Raw genomic sequence first — 16120 nt, 5'->3', positions numbered from 1 at the left:
ACCCGAACGCCTCCATTCGGGATGTGACTGAGAAGCTGCACCTAAGGCTAAGCCGAAGTTTTGTCCAGAAGGCCAAAAGGCTGGACTTCGAACGTTCAAGGTACAAAAAAACCCCTAATCGCGACGAGAAGCAGAATAAGTCTGCCAAAACCCGTGCCAGGAAGTTGGAAAAGCGATAGCTGATTCGCATCAAAGTCGATCACTCAAGCTCACTACCCGACCTGGTGTATCAGAAGTGAATGAGATACTTACTACAGTAAGTGAAATAGCAATTGGCGTTGAGGACCAAAAATACGAAAAAAGGGTGCGAAATAAGAATAGTACCACTTGTGTTTTTCAACAAAAACAAGATTATTTCTAAAAAATTACAGTGTAAAAGTGAATAATATTGCTTCTACGAATTATTTGAATAGATAACTGCATATTAAGGAGTTTTCTAAAATTCCAAAGGTTTTAAAAGGGGCTTTTCAGAGATGCTCCTCTAGCGTTAAGGAATTTGATATTTGAGCTCATTAACAATCATTAGTATGACGCAAAATGATGAAACATAGATTTGAGGCTGAGTTTGAATCCAAAAAACAGGCTTCAAATTCAAAAATACTAATATTTTTAAAAAGTCAAACACTATTTCTCCAGCTTTTTCAACTCCGTACTGCTTTGAGAGGAAAACACCATAAACGTCTCTCCCGATGGATAGAAAAAAAGAAAAAGATTCTTGTTCGCAAGAAAAACCAGGTTGCCATCTCAATATATTTGATTAAAGTGAACCAGTTTTGACCCAGTGTTTCATTTATTTGTTGATAAAAATAAATTTTAGATTTTAAATCCTTTCTTTTTAATATTTCCTAGTAGGTATTTCAAAACAACATGAAAAAATTCATCCAATTGGAATAATTGGAAAATTGTGCAATGAATAAATGCTTTTAATTCTAAATTAACACGTTCGTCGCCACGCTCATTTTGGTAGTTTTACTAGCCGGGCCCAAAGAAATCTTCAGAGAGAGAAAGCAAAGAGGGAGAACTCCCATATGACTTAGACATTGTGGTACAAATTCATATAAAAAAAAAACTACGCACATGGTACTTTTGAGAAAAAAAACATATTTGACTCAAAAACATGAGTGCCTGTTTTAAATTTTACAGTCGGGTATAATAATTTTACTATGGAGTCGGAGAAGCTGATCGTGACTGAACTCTTTAAATATTTTTGTTGTTTATACTAATTAATGAAAATTATTTATCAAACTCTTGAGTAAACAAACAAAATTAGGACTTCTTTCAAATTTTCTAATTTTGGAAAATCTTTTTCAGAGCATCGGGAGAACACAGTCAAATTAACCGGCTTGTGTCGGAAGTGTGAATTTTAATTAGTTCAATAATGTCATAACGCATAGTAATTTACTATTTGAATCAAGCTTTACATGCATACTAATGTCTATCAGAACACATTCTAGTTTAACATGAAACATATCAATTATACTACGCACAAAGTAAAACAACGCATCCTTTCATTGAAAATTTTACTAAAACGCAGTCGAATTTACGATGCGCAGCCTTTAGTAGTTTTACTATGCTTTTCTTTTGAGTGTAGGATAAGGCACTGTCCTCTATGTCTGAGTTGAAGCTGCTTATCCTGGACACTTGCTGGAAGTTCAAAAACTAATCACAGACTGTCGCTAGTGAAACGAAAAATTTCATTTAATAGCTAAGGCACGTCTGATTACCTAATCCGAGATGCCAGCACGTCGCGAATAACTACCGCTAGACACGTGCAGAGTGCAGTGTAATCAAAATAAGATTTTTTTTATTTCTTAACGTTTACTAGACCTTTAACTTATAAAAAGTAATTTTGTGTCGAGGGTCAAAAATAAGAATTATAAAGTAAAAATCTACAGAATTTCAAGCAAAACTGATCTAACAAGGTAGTTCCAATACTGCTATGGAAACCAATCTTATGATTTTATTTTTTAAAACTAAATCGATACCTACTGCTGAAAATCAAAATGAAAATTTGAAAAAGCTAAATAAACTAGAGTGCATTATAAGTTGAAACAAAAAAAATCAACCATAGTTTCGTCGATCAGACACGTGTTCATAATTTAGCTACACAGTTGTTATGCGCAAACAGTCAATAAATTTTGTTGGTGTTAACATAAGTTGGAATGAACGTATATTGCCAAAAAATATAAAATCGCCCACCTGGAATACTGTTGAAGATATCGCCTGTGTTGCTCTAAAATCACGGACAACGTTTAGAAATAAATATCACATTATTCACTGTGCATAATTATCGTCCATAAACCAATAAGGATCGTTTTCATCTTCCCCACTTATCAGCTGCTTTAAAGATTTCCCCTTCTGGCGCACATACTCCTGGTACCATTTGTTGATGATGCTGGCTTTGCGTTCCTCGAAATAACTAATAGCATCGTTGACGAAAATGTTATTCTCAAGAATAAAATCGGTCCCCAGAGCGTCTCGCGACAACTGATCCGCATAATCGTTCCCCGGAAGCTCGATATGTCCCGGAACCCATTGAATTGTGGTTCGATTACGCTGAGCCAACCGTAGGATCTCATTGGCAACGGAATTGCGCACCCGAGTATTTTTACTCTTCTTCAGAAACAAACATGCCGGTTGACTATCGGTCAATAGGACAGCATTTTTGATACACTGCTCATCTATGTGTTTCATCGCCACCTTGATGGCCAATGTTTCGGCTGTCATAATACTAGTGTCCAGCTTCAGCTGCATCATTATACGGGTATCATTCGTTTCATCATAAACACCGATACCGCATCGTCCATCCACTGACTTACTAGCATCTGTGTATATACGAGGTTTACCGTAGTACTCAGTTGCTAGTAGATATTCAACCAGATGCCTTAAAGTTTCCGGCTCATATCGGTTCTTACTGCTGCTAGCCAACTGATCAAGGTTCCCACAAATCTGAACTTCCGTAAACAATTCGTTCACTCGTATGTGTTTTGCAATTGCTTCAAATATGTAACGGTTCTCGAGAAACATTCTCTGGACCAGAGACAGCTTTTCAAGGTCAACTTTGAAGCCGCAGCTGGTTAGTTCTTGAAGTTGGCTATACACATTGTTGTTCCGGCGACAGTGGTGAGCTATCTCTCTTGCTGCAGCTATTTCTCGCACAATGCTCATCTGTTCCTGGCGAGCGAAATCGGCTTTCTGATTTTTCCGAATTACTAGCAGAGCCAAAGGATCGGAACTTCCATCGGGACAGTGAAAGTAAGTGGCTCGATGCTGTTTCGATAGGCCCACACAACAATAATCGTTGCATCTACTGAACAACTTCCTGCACAGCATTAGCCAAACTTCATACGTGGAGTACATTTATTGAAAAAAGTAGCATCAACCTCACCCAAGGCTTATTCTAATTTACATAACAAACTTAACTACGCAATTGAAGGGACTTTTTAAATGCTTTCGAAAGGATTTTCTGGAATGTTATTACACGTTTTTCCTGTTATGTAGCTTTTCAACATAAGTCACTGCTTTATAACAGGTACAAATTAAGGAATTCACTTCTACGACTTAGTGCGTCGTTTAAAATTTTGGGCTTTGAGAAAAACCAAGATTAAACACTGCACCGATGTCACTGAACTGCACAAAATGCAAATCATAACAGAGCAACGACGTCGTCATTCGACACCGCGGCGCGTGGTAAACATTATACGGTAAAATTAAAGAATGCAAATTTTATGATAGAATAACCTAAACCTAGATCAACATTTAAGAATGCCCTACATTGAAAACTTTGTTTAAAGGTGGACTCCATATTAGTTTTGAATATATTTTTTAAAGATTATTGTTTTGTATTATTCCTTTATTTGAAACAGCTCATACCCTAGAGGCTTTAAGGAGCCAAACTTGTTTTGTTTGATTACGATTGTTCGCTTAATCTAGATGAACACGTTTCGAAGAGAACAGGAAGAGATAGGGAAATATGAAAATAAAAAGAATTAATAATTATAAACGAAGAGGATGAAGATCCATAACTTTGAGGAAAAGGTACATTTCATACATGTATCGAGATCTTTAATAAACACATATACAACGGCTTTTTATATTTTTGGTTTTTGTCAATTGGTTGAAATTTGACGGTTTATTTAAGCTTAAAATTCATTATTTTCGTAAACGTGAGTTTAATGCATTGTTATTATGCTTTAAATTAAGTAAACTTATTTTAAAAATACTGAAAGTAAACAGAAATTTATACTGCTCTCAAATATTTTTCAAATATTTAGAAATTTTTAGTTAAATTTCAAAATTTGTTTGATGAATCTTTTTTTGGGAATTGAAAATTTTGATAGTTACATAAATAAATTAAAGTTTTTTTAATTCTCCTCCCAACAAAATTTCAATGCCAAACTCAAAACTGAGTTCGATCGCCAATTCCTCGAAATTTTTCATATACAACTCTGCGACCGATTGTTCTCACTTTTACCGGTTCTTGGTTAAACGTGTAGCTTCTTTGATTTTTGCTAGGCGGCCTGTCAACAGTTTTTCATCAAAAATCGCTGAAAAGTTTAAAGTTCTAGATTATAACTACTTATTTTTACTGTTTAATAGCAGTTGTGTTTGCTCCAAGTGAAAAACATTGTTTCTATCACCAACTTTTGCACATTCCATCAGAAATTCACTGAAAACCGCTCGCTGTTGAAAAACAACAATGGCGGCCAGGACTAGCCGAATTGACGAAAGTGCTGACGATGGAGTTCCGGCTGAATTTTGGGAAAATTTCCTGGAGGATACGATCATGGACGACATGAACGAAATGCCTACGGAGGAACAAACCAAGAAAAAGAAGGAGGAAGATCTGGAGAAGGTGAGGAAGTTCAACGAGGCATGGAACATAGCTCCACCGGTCGAGGAAACCCGGGTTGTGGTAATGGAACGGCAACCAGATCCAACACCGGAACCGGAATCAAAATCCCTTCCGGAGCCGGAAACGAAGACGTTACCGGGGGACGAACCACATACCGTGGAAAGATCGGTATCGCCGGATGATTGTACGCTCGTTTCAGAGGTTCGTGAAACGATTGCTCTTGACGACGAACCAGTTCCGGAAAATTCGGTGGTTGTAATTCCTTCAGAGGGGCAAGCCAAGGATCCTCGTTTGAAGCGTCTAGAGGACTCCTCAGTACAAAGTCCCTCTAGTCCAACACAAGAATCTAGGAATCTGGAGTCAAGTCAAGGTCCACGGTACTTCCAAAGAGATACGGATCGTGATCGGGAGGAGCAGTTACGTCGAGAGAGGGAAGATTTCGAAAGGGCTAGAAGTCGCCTCCGTGGCCGTAGTCCGCAAGTAGTTTCGGATGAGGATGATGATGACTCGAGGCATCGATTCGGCAGGGCACGTTCCCGTTCCCGGTATGGAAGAAGCAATTCTCGTACTCGATCTAGAAGCCCGAGACGAGGTCGTAGCAGCCGCAGGTCCCGATCACGGAGCCGAGATCGCAATTCACACTCACGGCGTAACTCTCGGTCGCGATCTGGATCTCGGGCGCGGCGATCCTTTGCCGACGAAATGAGGGACAAACTCAGCAACGCAACAGGGAACTCGGACGCACCGGCATCGGTAATGTCTCAGATGTCTGCCATGATGCAGATGATGATGGATCCGAAGAATATGAACATGATGAATATGATGAACCCCATGATGGCCATGATGATGAATCCGATGATGGCCGCGGCTACAGCGGCCGCTTCTAATGCCAGCAAATCCACAGGGTCGGGGACAAACGATCAGCAGGACAAAAAAGACGACATCACAGCACAGGTAACTTATCATTCCTTAAAATGTTTTAGAAATTGAAAATTGTAACTTACCATGTTTTAAGTAGCTAGTTAATCAAAGTTAATGTAAACCATAATATGTTCATATGACTTGTAGATTTGAAAAGCATCTAATATCCATTCCATTTTTTTCAGCTTTTTGTCGATGGCAAGATTAACCTATCAGATTATTTGGCATCTAAGAATCATCATGATGGAAAAAAATCTTCAAGAGTCAGCTCAAAAGGTAAAATTAACATATTTAGTTATAAAAGATAATACTGAATAGTATTCTATCTTACAGTGGTACAACGTATCAAGGAGGCAATCGGGATTTTGGACAAACAGGAAACTAAACTTCAATCAGCTAAATTTTTGTATGTAGCTCCTACATACCATTCAGATTTGAAGAAGCTGGACAATCGATCGCCGCTGATATGGAACGATCAGAATGTGTTGTATGCCATGAGCAGCAAATCGAAGGACGTCGTTCTGTGCGAACCGTTCCGCAATGTCAACCAGAAGATGAAGCAGATGATCGACAGGCTGGGTCTTGACGAGGGTAACGTTTCTCAACGCATTGCTCAGCGCAAACGAGAATTCGAAGCTAATCAATCGGTTGCCGACGTGGGTACTATCCAAGCGATTACAATCGTTCCTGTAAGAGGTGGTGCAGCTACCAAGCGTATTATTGACCGTTCAATTCAAACCGAAGACCTTGGATGTTTCGAGTGTGTACAGAGACGTAATAAAACGTACGTATCAGCCACCACTCAAACTCAAACGCGAGCCCGTACAGCGGAAATCAGTGTTCAAACTGACCGTGACCGAAACGTAGAAATGAATTCAATGAGTGATCTGAATGCCAACCAAGTTAAGATCATCAATGAAATTATGAAGTACATGAAGAGACGTCAGGTATCGGGAAGCATTACCAATCTGATGCATAATTTGGAGCGAGATGCGCCGGAGCTTCGAAACCAACACTTGAATGCCGGATTGCATTACGTTTCGGAAATCCATGAAAGAAATGAGCGAAATGCAACTCGTTATGCTGGTCCCAATCCATTCAGTGCGAATAGCCGTGGTTCTCGGGATCCTAGGCAGGCAAAATCTTTCGAGGATTCGCATCGTGGAGTTGATTTCGATGCCATCAATCAAGTGACATCGCTGATGCCGGCCGGTTTCCGTAAATCACCTGATCGTCAACCCAACAGAGGCTACAGGCGTCAGTGGTAGGTATCCGTTGATGTGTTGAATCGTTAGATGATCGCCGCATAATCTTTCAAAATTGAACTAACAAACATACATTTAAATGATTCAAAGATACTTACTTTTGTTTTTTTACTTTTGTTGTGATGTATCACCAATATTTAGTGGTTATTGTAGGTATAATTGTAATTATTTGAAAGTTTCAAAAGAATGCTATGGCCTCAAATTCTTAGTTTGTAACGTTAATAAAATATGCCCACAATTTATGCGTTCCAATTTCTGTTGTGTAGATCGATTCGAAATAGGTAATTATTAATCTTAAAATGACCACATTACATAAACTTTAGATCACAATTTGAAAAAGAAAATCAACTTTGTTTTAAATATACGCAATGAAAATTATCAGGCAGTTAAACCTGATAATTTTCATTGGGTATATTTAGATATTGCACTGAAAGTTTAAGAGAATCAACCTGATGACAAATCGAAATAGTTTTATTTTAAGTAGGTAATCTGGGATCATTATTATGTAGTTTTCAGATCTGAAGATCATTACTTTTTTAAATCATGCGAATTAACGTAACAACATTACACATTGTGATTTCAAGCATATTGAAATTGATAGCATCTCTATACTGATGCATGAAACCATATTATTTTCCAGATCTAGATGATGGTTATTTGGAGGCCTTCAGGTAACACCAATGTAAATAACATAAATATATTAGTTTTAAACAATATGACTTATTGTCCCCCCAAGTAATTCAATGGTTAAACAGAAAAAAGTGAATAGCCCCATGGCTTAGATAAATCGACTATCGAAAATCAAACGTGCTACAAACTTCAATGATTCCTAGGCCCCCCAGAATGTCGCATGCCAAATTTAAGGTCAGATCGGATCAAAGGACATTTTTTTAAATCAATCTGTTAATTATCGTTTTACGTCATACTAAAAATAAATTCAAACAAAAAATGCATTTCATCAGCCCCTGGACGCCACAGCATCCAATTCAACCTGTATCCTTTCCAACTGGTTGTACAGCTCAACAATCTCGTCACAGTTTAGCTCCAAATTGATCACATTTTTAGTCGTTCTTAGCTCTAGCTGACCAAGTGCTAGTTTATCCTTTTGCCGGGGCTCCGAAGACAGCTGAGCCCGAACCTTCCAGGAAACATCTTCCAGCTGATTTGATGTGCCACCGGGGTTTTCCGCAGACTGCTGATCTGATTCCAGTGAATCCAGAATAATTTTGGTGGCCTGTATCCAACACTTGACGAATGCGTTTGCCTTTGCCTCGTTCAGCTGAAGCCGCTGCCGAAGATCCGTTTGCAGGGTGGAAGGTTTTAGCATAAATTTGAGCGACCTTTTAACCAGATAGCCTAGCGTTTTCAACACCACCTGAAATTGTGGCTCATCGAAACCTGAAGCAAGCTGCAGCTGTTGGACGTCGGCTATACAGTCATTATTTGTAATATCTTTGGGACTATCAATTGTGGTAAAAAGATACTCAATAATGCTGACGAAACATTCATCGGAAAGGCTCTGATTGCACAGGTTGATTCCATTAGTCAAGCTGAAAAAAAATGGTCTCGGTAACTATTAAAACATTGAATGCTTATCGATTAGCTTACCCATCAGTTGAAGTAAACCAAATCGGGTGCTCCATTTTTATTTATTAATTTTTATAAATTTTTAAACTGTATATTAACACTCAATGGAAGATTGATTAAATTATGAAGAAATTCGTTTTGTGAACATATGTAAACATGAAACACAACCCGGAAACCAAATCACAAATACTATAATTCATATGAAATCTCGCACTAAAATTTCAAATGGTCTTAACAACTGAAAGAGGAATACGTATTTTCAAGCTGAGTTATCTTAATTTTAAGAATCCTTTATTTAACACAAGACTTATTTCAGAGGGTTTGCATTTGTATGAAAACTGAAATATATTGCTGATCCACTCTTTTTTTCTATTTCTGCGATAGCTGATTAGGGCTCCCGTAGGGTACCACTGTAAAAAAAAATTACAGTATTCAAGAAAAAAATGAGCACTGTTCTACATAAGGATTATTTATCGACTGAAATTAAATCGGATGAACAAGCGGAAAACATTGAAAGATGATTTAATAAAAAGTTGTCAAACAAACATGTATACCAAATATTATTATCGGATTATCTATTGTTTATAAAACAAAAAATTGTGTTTGCCTTGAGCTTGGTCAATCAGCGGTCAAAATCACGGAAAAATGAATAATAAAAAAAACCTGTTTGCGATGGGGTCAACCAGCGGACAAATTCATGAAAAAAAAATGAAAACCTGTAGTTGTTTAAATAAGTTTAGAGTTCAACGACACGGTAGCGATCATTCATTGAATATTGGATTTCGTGCTATGTTTTGCAGTCGGAGTTATCCGTATAAAGTTTAACTGAAAAGCGGTTAGCGTGTATAAAACTGTCAGATTTTATACTGATTTGACAGATCGCACAAATTTCGCAGTTATGAGTGCGCAGTTCTATTTTTTGCGATGCGAATGGTATTATTTCCTATAATAGACTATTCACCGTACACAACTCCTTTTTTTAACTTCTCATATACGATTTGTTACATTTTAACGACAACATAATTGAATTCGACCAGCATATAAAGTATCAAAGACGCATTTATCGCATCAAAAATCTTTTTTTTTAATTTACAAGTTGTTTTATTAAGGCATTTTACTTATAAAGTTTTTATGTGCCGGGAGTATTTTTCCTAACTTTGGGTTAGTAAGAGGGGGGCCGTAATCGTCGCGGCTACTCAACTGTTAATTAAAATTTTATTATAGGAAAGGAAAGGGGATTAACTGGGGTCACTTCCAAGAACAGTTTCCGTTAGGGTCCGGTGGTGGCTTCCTGTAGCTGTGGTTTCATCAAAAATCTTCGTCATGCCAAATTAGTTAATTCTCAGGCTATGGAAAAATGTGTTTTCAACAATGTAGATTGTTTTTTGTTTTGTCTGGGATTTTAACGCTCGTAATTAATTCAATTTCAATGAATACTAAGAATAATAATATTTCATTCCGATGACTTCATGTTTTGTCCTCTCTTGCAAAATAATGATTTGAAGATTGATTCAAGAATTTACTTCTTAACTTTTCAATGAAATTAGTGAGTAAGAGTGAATTTTTTAACTGTGTTTACTGCTCCGGCTAGCCTACCGCACGGAAGGCTACCGTCGCGCGATTAGAAATTTTCCCAGTAACCGCAATATATTTAAAGAATCCTCTAGCTAGTAAAAAAAATGGAGACGTAAGCTGAGGTTTATTTTGAAATTAGAAAAGCAAAAGTTGTTTCAAAAAATTTGCATAGGTGCTTGCCCAAAAATATTTTTTTTCAAAGGCTTGAATCGCCTATTTACTAAAAGATATCGTTAGTGAACGTAAAGGTCATAACGGTTAGATAGATGGATAGTTCTGTCTGGCTGTAATGAACCGGTCTAACGATAACTGACAGCCTTTTTAGCAACCAAAGCGCCACCTGTTGCACAATAGCTTAATATTCTTGTCTTGGGAGGATGCCACACGCAAAATGCGTAATTTCATTTGAATTTTAAGTGATGGGTCAAGTGAATTCACTTAAGTGACTGGTCAAGTGAATTACTCTATGACGTTCGAGTGAAATTTATCTGAATTTCTAAGTAAGTTTCTAGTTAATTATCTCTTGCGTTTTTAAATAAAAGAACATTTATAGAACTCCACTTCCATTTCAAATACTTACATTACACTTTCGCCATAAATTTATTGATTGGAAAATTCCATCGTAATCCCAAGGCAAATCGGTTACTGCGGATAGTGCTTCTTCTAAATCTTCCCTTCTGCAAACCAGAGAATCTGTGAAATTCAACCCACAAGCTGAAACATGATAACACCTTTAAATAACTTTTTCTTACATCACGTTTTACACAAACTTCCGCCAAAATCGCCTAGTAAAGTATTGAGAAAATCCAAATCCAGCATAAGCTTTAAACTCTGCTCTTTAGAATTTGCCATTTTGAACTCTGAAAATAAACACAATTACAACCCGACATTCAATTGAAATCCAAGTGATGGAGAAGTAAATATTTTTTCCCACTTCAAATTCAAGTGACGACTGAAGTGAATGTGGATGAATTCACTTGAAATTTAAGTGACTGCCAAGTGAAATGTATACGTCGCACTTGAATGGAAGAAAATCACTGGATCCTTGTTTTCAAGTGAAAAATCATGTGTATTTTAAGAGTGAATTTGGGTTCAGTGGCAAATATATTTAAAAAAACCAATATACCTCACTCTTCAAAAAACAAACACGCCATCATATGGAGAAAATTCTAACTATCATGTATAAACATCGACGATCTGAACTACTTCTGGCAAATTTCTGACTTGTAGATGGTACTGTTCTGCCCATATTTGATAAACGGTCTAATGTGCCATGAACACCAACGCGAGAAAAACGCCAAATCAACGTTTTAACAATTTTTCTGCATCCTGATACCCAAAATAAAGTAGATTAATGTGCATAACAATCATTGTAGGTGTAGGACATAGGCGGTTGAGGCGGTTGCAAATTTAGATAAAGAGTTTATGAAAATAATTAATTTCAATCTCAGTAGTCACTTTATCAAATATGACGTGAACTAAAGTTGACAAATAGCTCTGAATTTGCCTGATGTGCATACGTTTTCAAATATTGCTGCGATTGCTCACGCCCATAACCACCAAGCCACAAGAACACAACAAGAAGGGATTAGAAAAACTTTCTATAAGAAGACACCGGTTGCTGCGAATGATGATTCAACACATCATGCACATTAGACAATTTATCAAATATATTGCACATTAGACAAATTTTCTTTAGGGTTGTATGCTTCCACCAAGGGATTTTTTGAAAAATGAATAAAGTAGGGATATATTATAGAGTATAAGCTATCAAATGGCACAATTTTCTCCATTTTGAAAAAATGGCATATTAGACCGTTTATCAAATATGGGCAGTGTTGTCGCTTGGGGTGGTGATGGTGGTACCACTGACCACACTGACTTGACTCTTAGAACAAAAATTCAACAATTTTCTGTCTAATTCTTTGTTGTCAGCATTTGCAGGTTCGCAATACCGACGGCAGGTGGCGAACCTGAAAAATTTGACAAAAAATGCCCTGTAGGACAATGGTCCGAAAATCAATCAAAACAAACACTCAGGATGCGTTTCCTGTTGGAAACATTCCGATTGTATAATGGGATAGCGCCTCTCGCTACTGCTTCGCCTGGCTGGTATGCAATCTCGATCAGCGCTCCTATCAGCTATGCAAACCGAGTCGCATCATTCAGAATCATCGGTTCAGCAAACATCGCATATCGGAGATGAGTGAGATACAAACTGATCCATTCTGAATGTAGCTCACTCAGTATCTGCCTGAATTATATGAAATTCAAAATTATTTTTTGCAGGACGAGAAAAATCAAACAGTTGTGCGGGACACCATGAATTCTCAGTAGTTTTAACGTGACGTACGACATTTTAATAAGAGAACTTGTAAAAATTGAAAAACACGGCGAAAGTGAACATCTTTCCCTCACAAACACAACTGCAATTTGATTTTGATCATACTGATGTTAAAAAACGTTATAACAACAAATAAATTTATTAATTTGCTTTATATCAAATCAAACAAAATACGCTAATGATCGGCTTCATGTATCATTCACTCACTGCCTGATCCATTCACTCCTGATCGAAGACCAACAAGATTCGCCATATGCATTGCGCATTGGTGATATTCCAATTTGATGATGGTGCTGCACTGTTTTGACAGCAAGCATCGTGCGAGGTGATCTGTATTTTAGCGATGAATTGAACGATCGATGATCGGGTAGGTCCAGTAGCAATCAATAACGAAACCCGACCGCTGTACGTTCAGGTGCGAAGTGCAATCAGAAACATTCATTGAAAATGAGTGATATTCAGAACACTGCTGTAGGAAAAATGGTACTGTTTAGCCCGATTTTATCGTAGAAATTGCGTGTTTTATTTTGAAAGTTGGGTGGCATTTCCTAACTGGGATAGCATTTCTTCAAATCGATCGATGCGCACTCTGGAATCGACATTGCGTACTGTTGGAAAAATTATTTTTTTTCTGGAAAAATTATCCAGAAAACGAAATCGAGTGTCCAGTCAGTATGGTCAGTGGTGGTACTATCAGTGACTTTAGTAGGAACTTTCGTCGGTAGGTGGTGCTGACATGTGTGTCCTGGATGAGATGTATGGAGAAGGCTGACAGCAAATATTTTAAAACAAATATATACCCCACTGTAAGCCTTCTCCATACACTCAGAAATTTAAAAAAAAATATCTCGGTTATTAAAATTTTGAGAAATATCTACGGCAGTGGCATCTAGTGATGGAAATCGGAATGAAACCAAACGCTGAAAGGAGAAATAAATAGAAAAAGCAAGTGAAAATCGTTTAATTTTTGTAAAAGTTCTGTGGTCAATGTGCATTATTGACCATAGTGTATACAAAACAGATGCACTTTTCCTGTTAATAATTACGTGCTGCTACTGATTCCATTCTTTTTTAAGATGATTTAGCCACACACAAAATTTTCGAGGCCGGGAATTAGCAAAAATTTGCTCAAATTTGACCAGCTAGAAACTTAGCAATCAATTTAGCAAAATTTTCGAACTGAAATTTTAGCAAACGAGAGAAAAAATTAGCCGCCGCAATTTTTGCTCACTTTTTTAGCAAAAACCGGTAGAAAAGAGCCCCGGATCTGAAATTTCAAAATTTATAGTTTTTTCTCTGCTAATTCGAAGGGAATGGTTGATCATGAATGAGAATGCACGAAAAATTTCACTTTTAATTTATTTTTCACCTTTTTTCGGAAGTTCATTTACCACTTTTCGTTGAATTGAAAGTAATTCGTTCCGTTCCTGAACGCACCTTTTGGCGAGCGAAATGCCAAGGGCCGACCCTCATCAACGAATGCACCTGGGTTGTGTCGGATGCAGCGCGTTGACATGCCAGTTGTGGTCACTCTTTATTTCCAGACTGTTGCAAAAAGAAAACCGTCGTGTTTACCGGCAGTTGCAACCTGGTAGGAAAAACAAACAATTTGGAATTTCACAATCGGAAAATCGGTACACTTCAAGATCGGCCCTTACCTGTACGCATCCGGTGTCTATTTGACCACCAGTTTTACGTTGAACTAGCTACCAAACCAACCACAATCATCGAATAATCGGAACCGCACTGATCAATTCGATTTGTTGTTCTTCTCCCAACTGACGACGGCTGCTGTCTATGAACAAAGCGGCTAGAAAACCTTACTTTTACTAAAATCAAGCAAGATTAACTTTCTTATTACTAAAATTGAGTAAATTTAGTTTTTTGCTAACTCGAAAGTAAAAAAATATTTTTGCTAACGGAAAGTAACAGCGAATTTTTGCTAAGTGGAGCTCCGAAAGTTTTGTGTGCACACATTCAAAAAGAATGGATTCTGGATGCAGTCAAGTTCAGGGGCATTTTGTAACTGAAGAATCTAGCACGTGATCATACCCTTTTAGTTGGAACTCAAACGCACAAATCACAAAGCGTTGTTTGAACAATATAATATTCCGGTTATTAAATTTTATGCATTGGATCATTACACGCCAAGAAATTATTCGGGTGCATAGATTTAAACAACTGAAATAGTTATTTTTAATATTTCGGAATATTAACGTCAGTGAAATGTCCGAGTAACTAAAACATAATATATTTTATATTTTTTTCATTTCTGAGTGTATACATCTCATCAAGAACACGCATGTCAACACCACCTACTGACGAAAGTTTCTACTAAAGTCACTGATAGTACCACAATCACCACCACCGAGTGGCAACAGCGCCACCTACCATTCAGAAATTCGCCAGAAGTAGTTCAGATCGTCGATGTTAACACATGGTAGTTAGGTCTTTCTCCACATGATGGCGTGCTTGATGTGTCGCCTTGTTTTTTGAAGAGTGAGGTATATTGGTTTTATTAATATATTTGCTGTCAGCCTTCTCCATACATCCAATCAAGGACGCGCATGTCAGCACCACCTACTGATGAAAGTTCCTTCTAAAGCCACTGATCGTACCTCTAGCAGCAACAGCGCCATCTACAAGTCAAAAATTCGCCAGAAGTAGTTCAGATCGTCGATGTTTTTACAGGGTAGTTAGAACTTTCTCCATAGGATGGCGTGCTTGATGTGTCGCCTTGTTTTTTGAAGAGTGAGGTATATTGGTTTTACTATTTTTGATAAAATGCAACAATGAAAACAAAAGTTTTTTTTTTTTAATTTGGAGTACTCAAAAATGAAAAAAAGATAAAAGATTCAAAAAGTTCAAAATTAAATTCAAACAAAAAACTGAAAATTACAAAAAAAACAACAAAAAAATGATGAAGAATGACAAAAACAGCAAATATGACAAGTGAAAACAAACATCATTATAAACAAAATAATAAAAAAGCAAGATGCATCAAAAACGTGATGAAAAAAATTAGAAATGATTACAAATGGTCGGAAATTGACTAAAAATAACGTTTTTGATAATAATAATAGTTATTTTGTAAAAATAACTGAAAAAAAGTTGAGAAAAAAAACGTTCGATTTTGGCAACATTCGATTCTGGCAACATAAAATGTTCGGGCGTGTTGCCAAAATCGAACGGGGTCTGCAGTTTTATTAAGGCATTTAACTCATAAAGTTTTTTTTGTGCCGAGTATTCATTTCACTAAAGTGTTGTTAAAGACTCATACTGCAGGTTTTCAATTGTTTGTGCGGAATTTCGCTATGATTGGTTTTACTCAAATGTTGAAAGTTTCACTAATAATTTTTTGAAGTTATCAAAAATAGTATGAATTTAGGACGCCAAAAATTTTTCAGTTATTAAAACATAGGCCCCAAAAATAATGTTCCCTAGTGTTAGTGAACAGCTCTGTACTTTAATTTGTTCATTTCACGCCATGTTAATGAAAAGGGCAAGTACCTAATTGGATATCGGGAATTTCTTTTTCATTCTATCGATAAAAGAGAAAAAATGGCCAAATGG

The 16120-nt window shown here is 37.0% G+C and overlaps 3 protein-coding genes across 5 annotated transcripts in view; 1 reads left to right on the top strand and 2 right to left on the bottom strand.

Annotated features, from left to right (window-relative positions):
• The window catches only part of LOC129751784 (leucine-rich repeat-containing protein 58-like), a 28343-nt gene extending 24677 nt beyond the window's left edge, over positions 1–3666 (bottom strand). For 2 of the 3 annotated variants that reach the window (XR_008738792.1, XR_008738793.1), the window contains exon 1: positions 2200–3666. The gene's annotated coding sequence lies outside the window, so the exon portion shown is untranslated. The remainder of the gene's footprint in view (positions 1–2199) is intronic. The other variant, XM_055747496.1, reaches the window with a different exon arrangement.
• Positions 3667–4488: 822 nt separating this feature from the next.
• Positions 4489–7134, top strand: LOC129752940 (uncharacterized). The gene is made up of 3 exons (XM_055748731.1): positions 4489–5809; positions 5962–6052; positions 6110–7134. Exons 1-3 carry the CDS (start codon positions 4700–4702, stop codon positions 7042–7044), a joined length of 2136 nt encoding a protein of 711 aa, XP_055604706.1. The 5' UTR covers positions 4489–4699; the 3' UTR covers positions 7045–7134.
• Positions 7135–7857: 723 nt separating this feature from the next.
• LOC129757122 (COMM domain-containing protein 10-like) lies at positions 7858–8824 on the bottom strand. The gene is made up of 2 exons (XM_055754247.1): positions 8650–8824; positions 7858–8591 (listed from the first exon to the last, which is right to left on the bottom strand). The coding sequence occupies exons 1-2, from the start codon at positions 8682–8684 to the stop codon at positions 8000–8002; spliced, it is 627 nt and encodes a 208-aa protein (XP_055610222.1). The 5' UTR covers positions 8685–8824; the 3' UTR covers positions 7858–7999.
• Between the last annotated feature and the right edge of the window lie 7296 nt (positions 8825–16120).

This window comes from Uranotaenia lowii, chromosome 3 (assembly GCF_029784155.1).
Source record: "Uranotaenia lowii strain MFRU-FL chromosome 3, ASM2978415v1, whole genome shotgun sequence".
NCBI classification, from domain to species: Eukaryota; Metazoa; Arthropoda; class Insecta; order Diptera; family Culicidae; genus Uranotaenia; species Uranotaenia lowii.
This window is presented reverse-complemented; position numbering and strand designations above follow the sequence as displayed.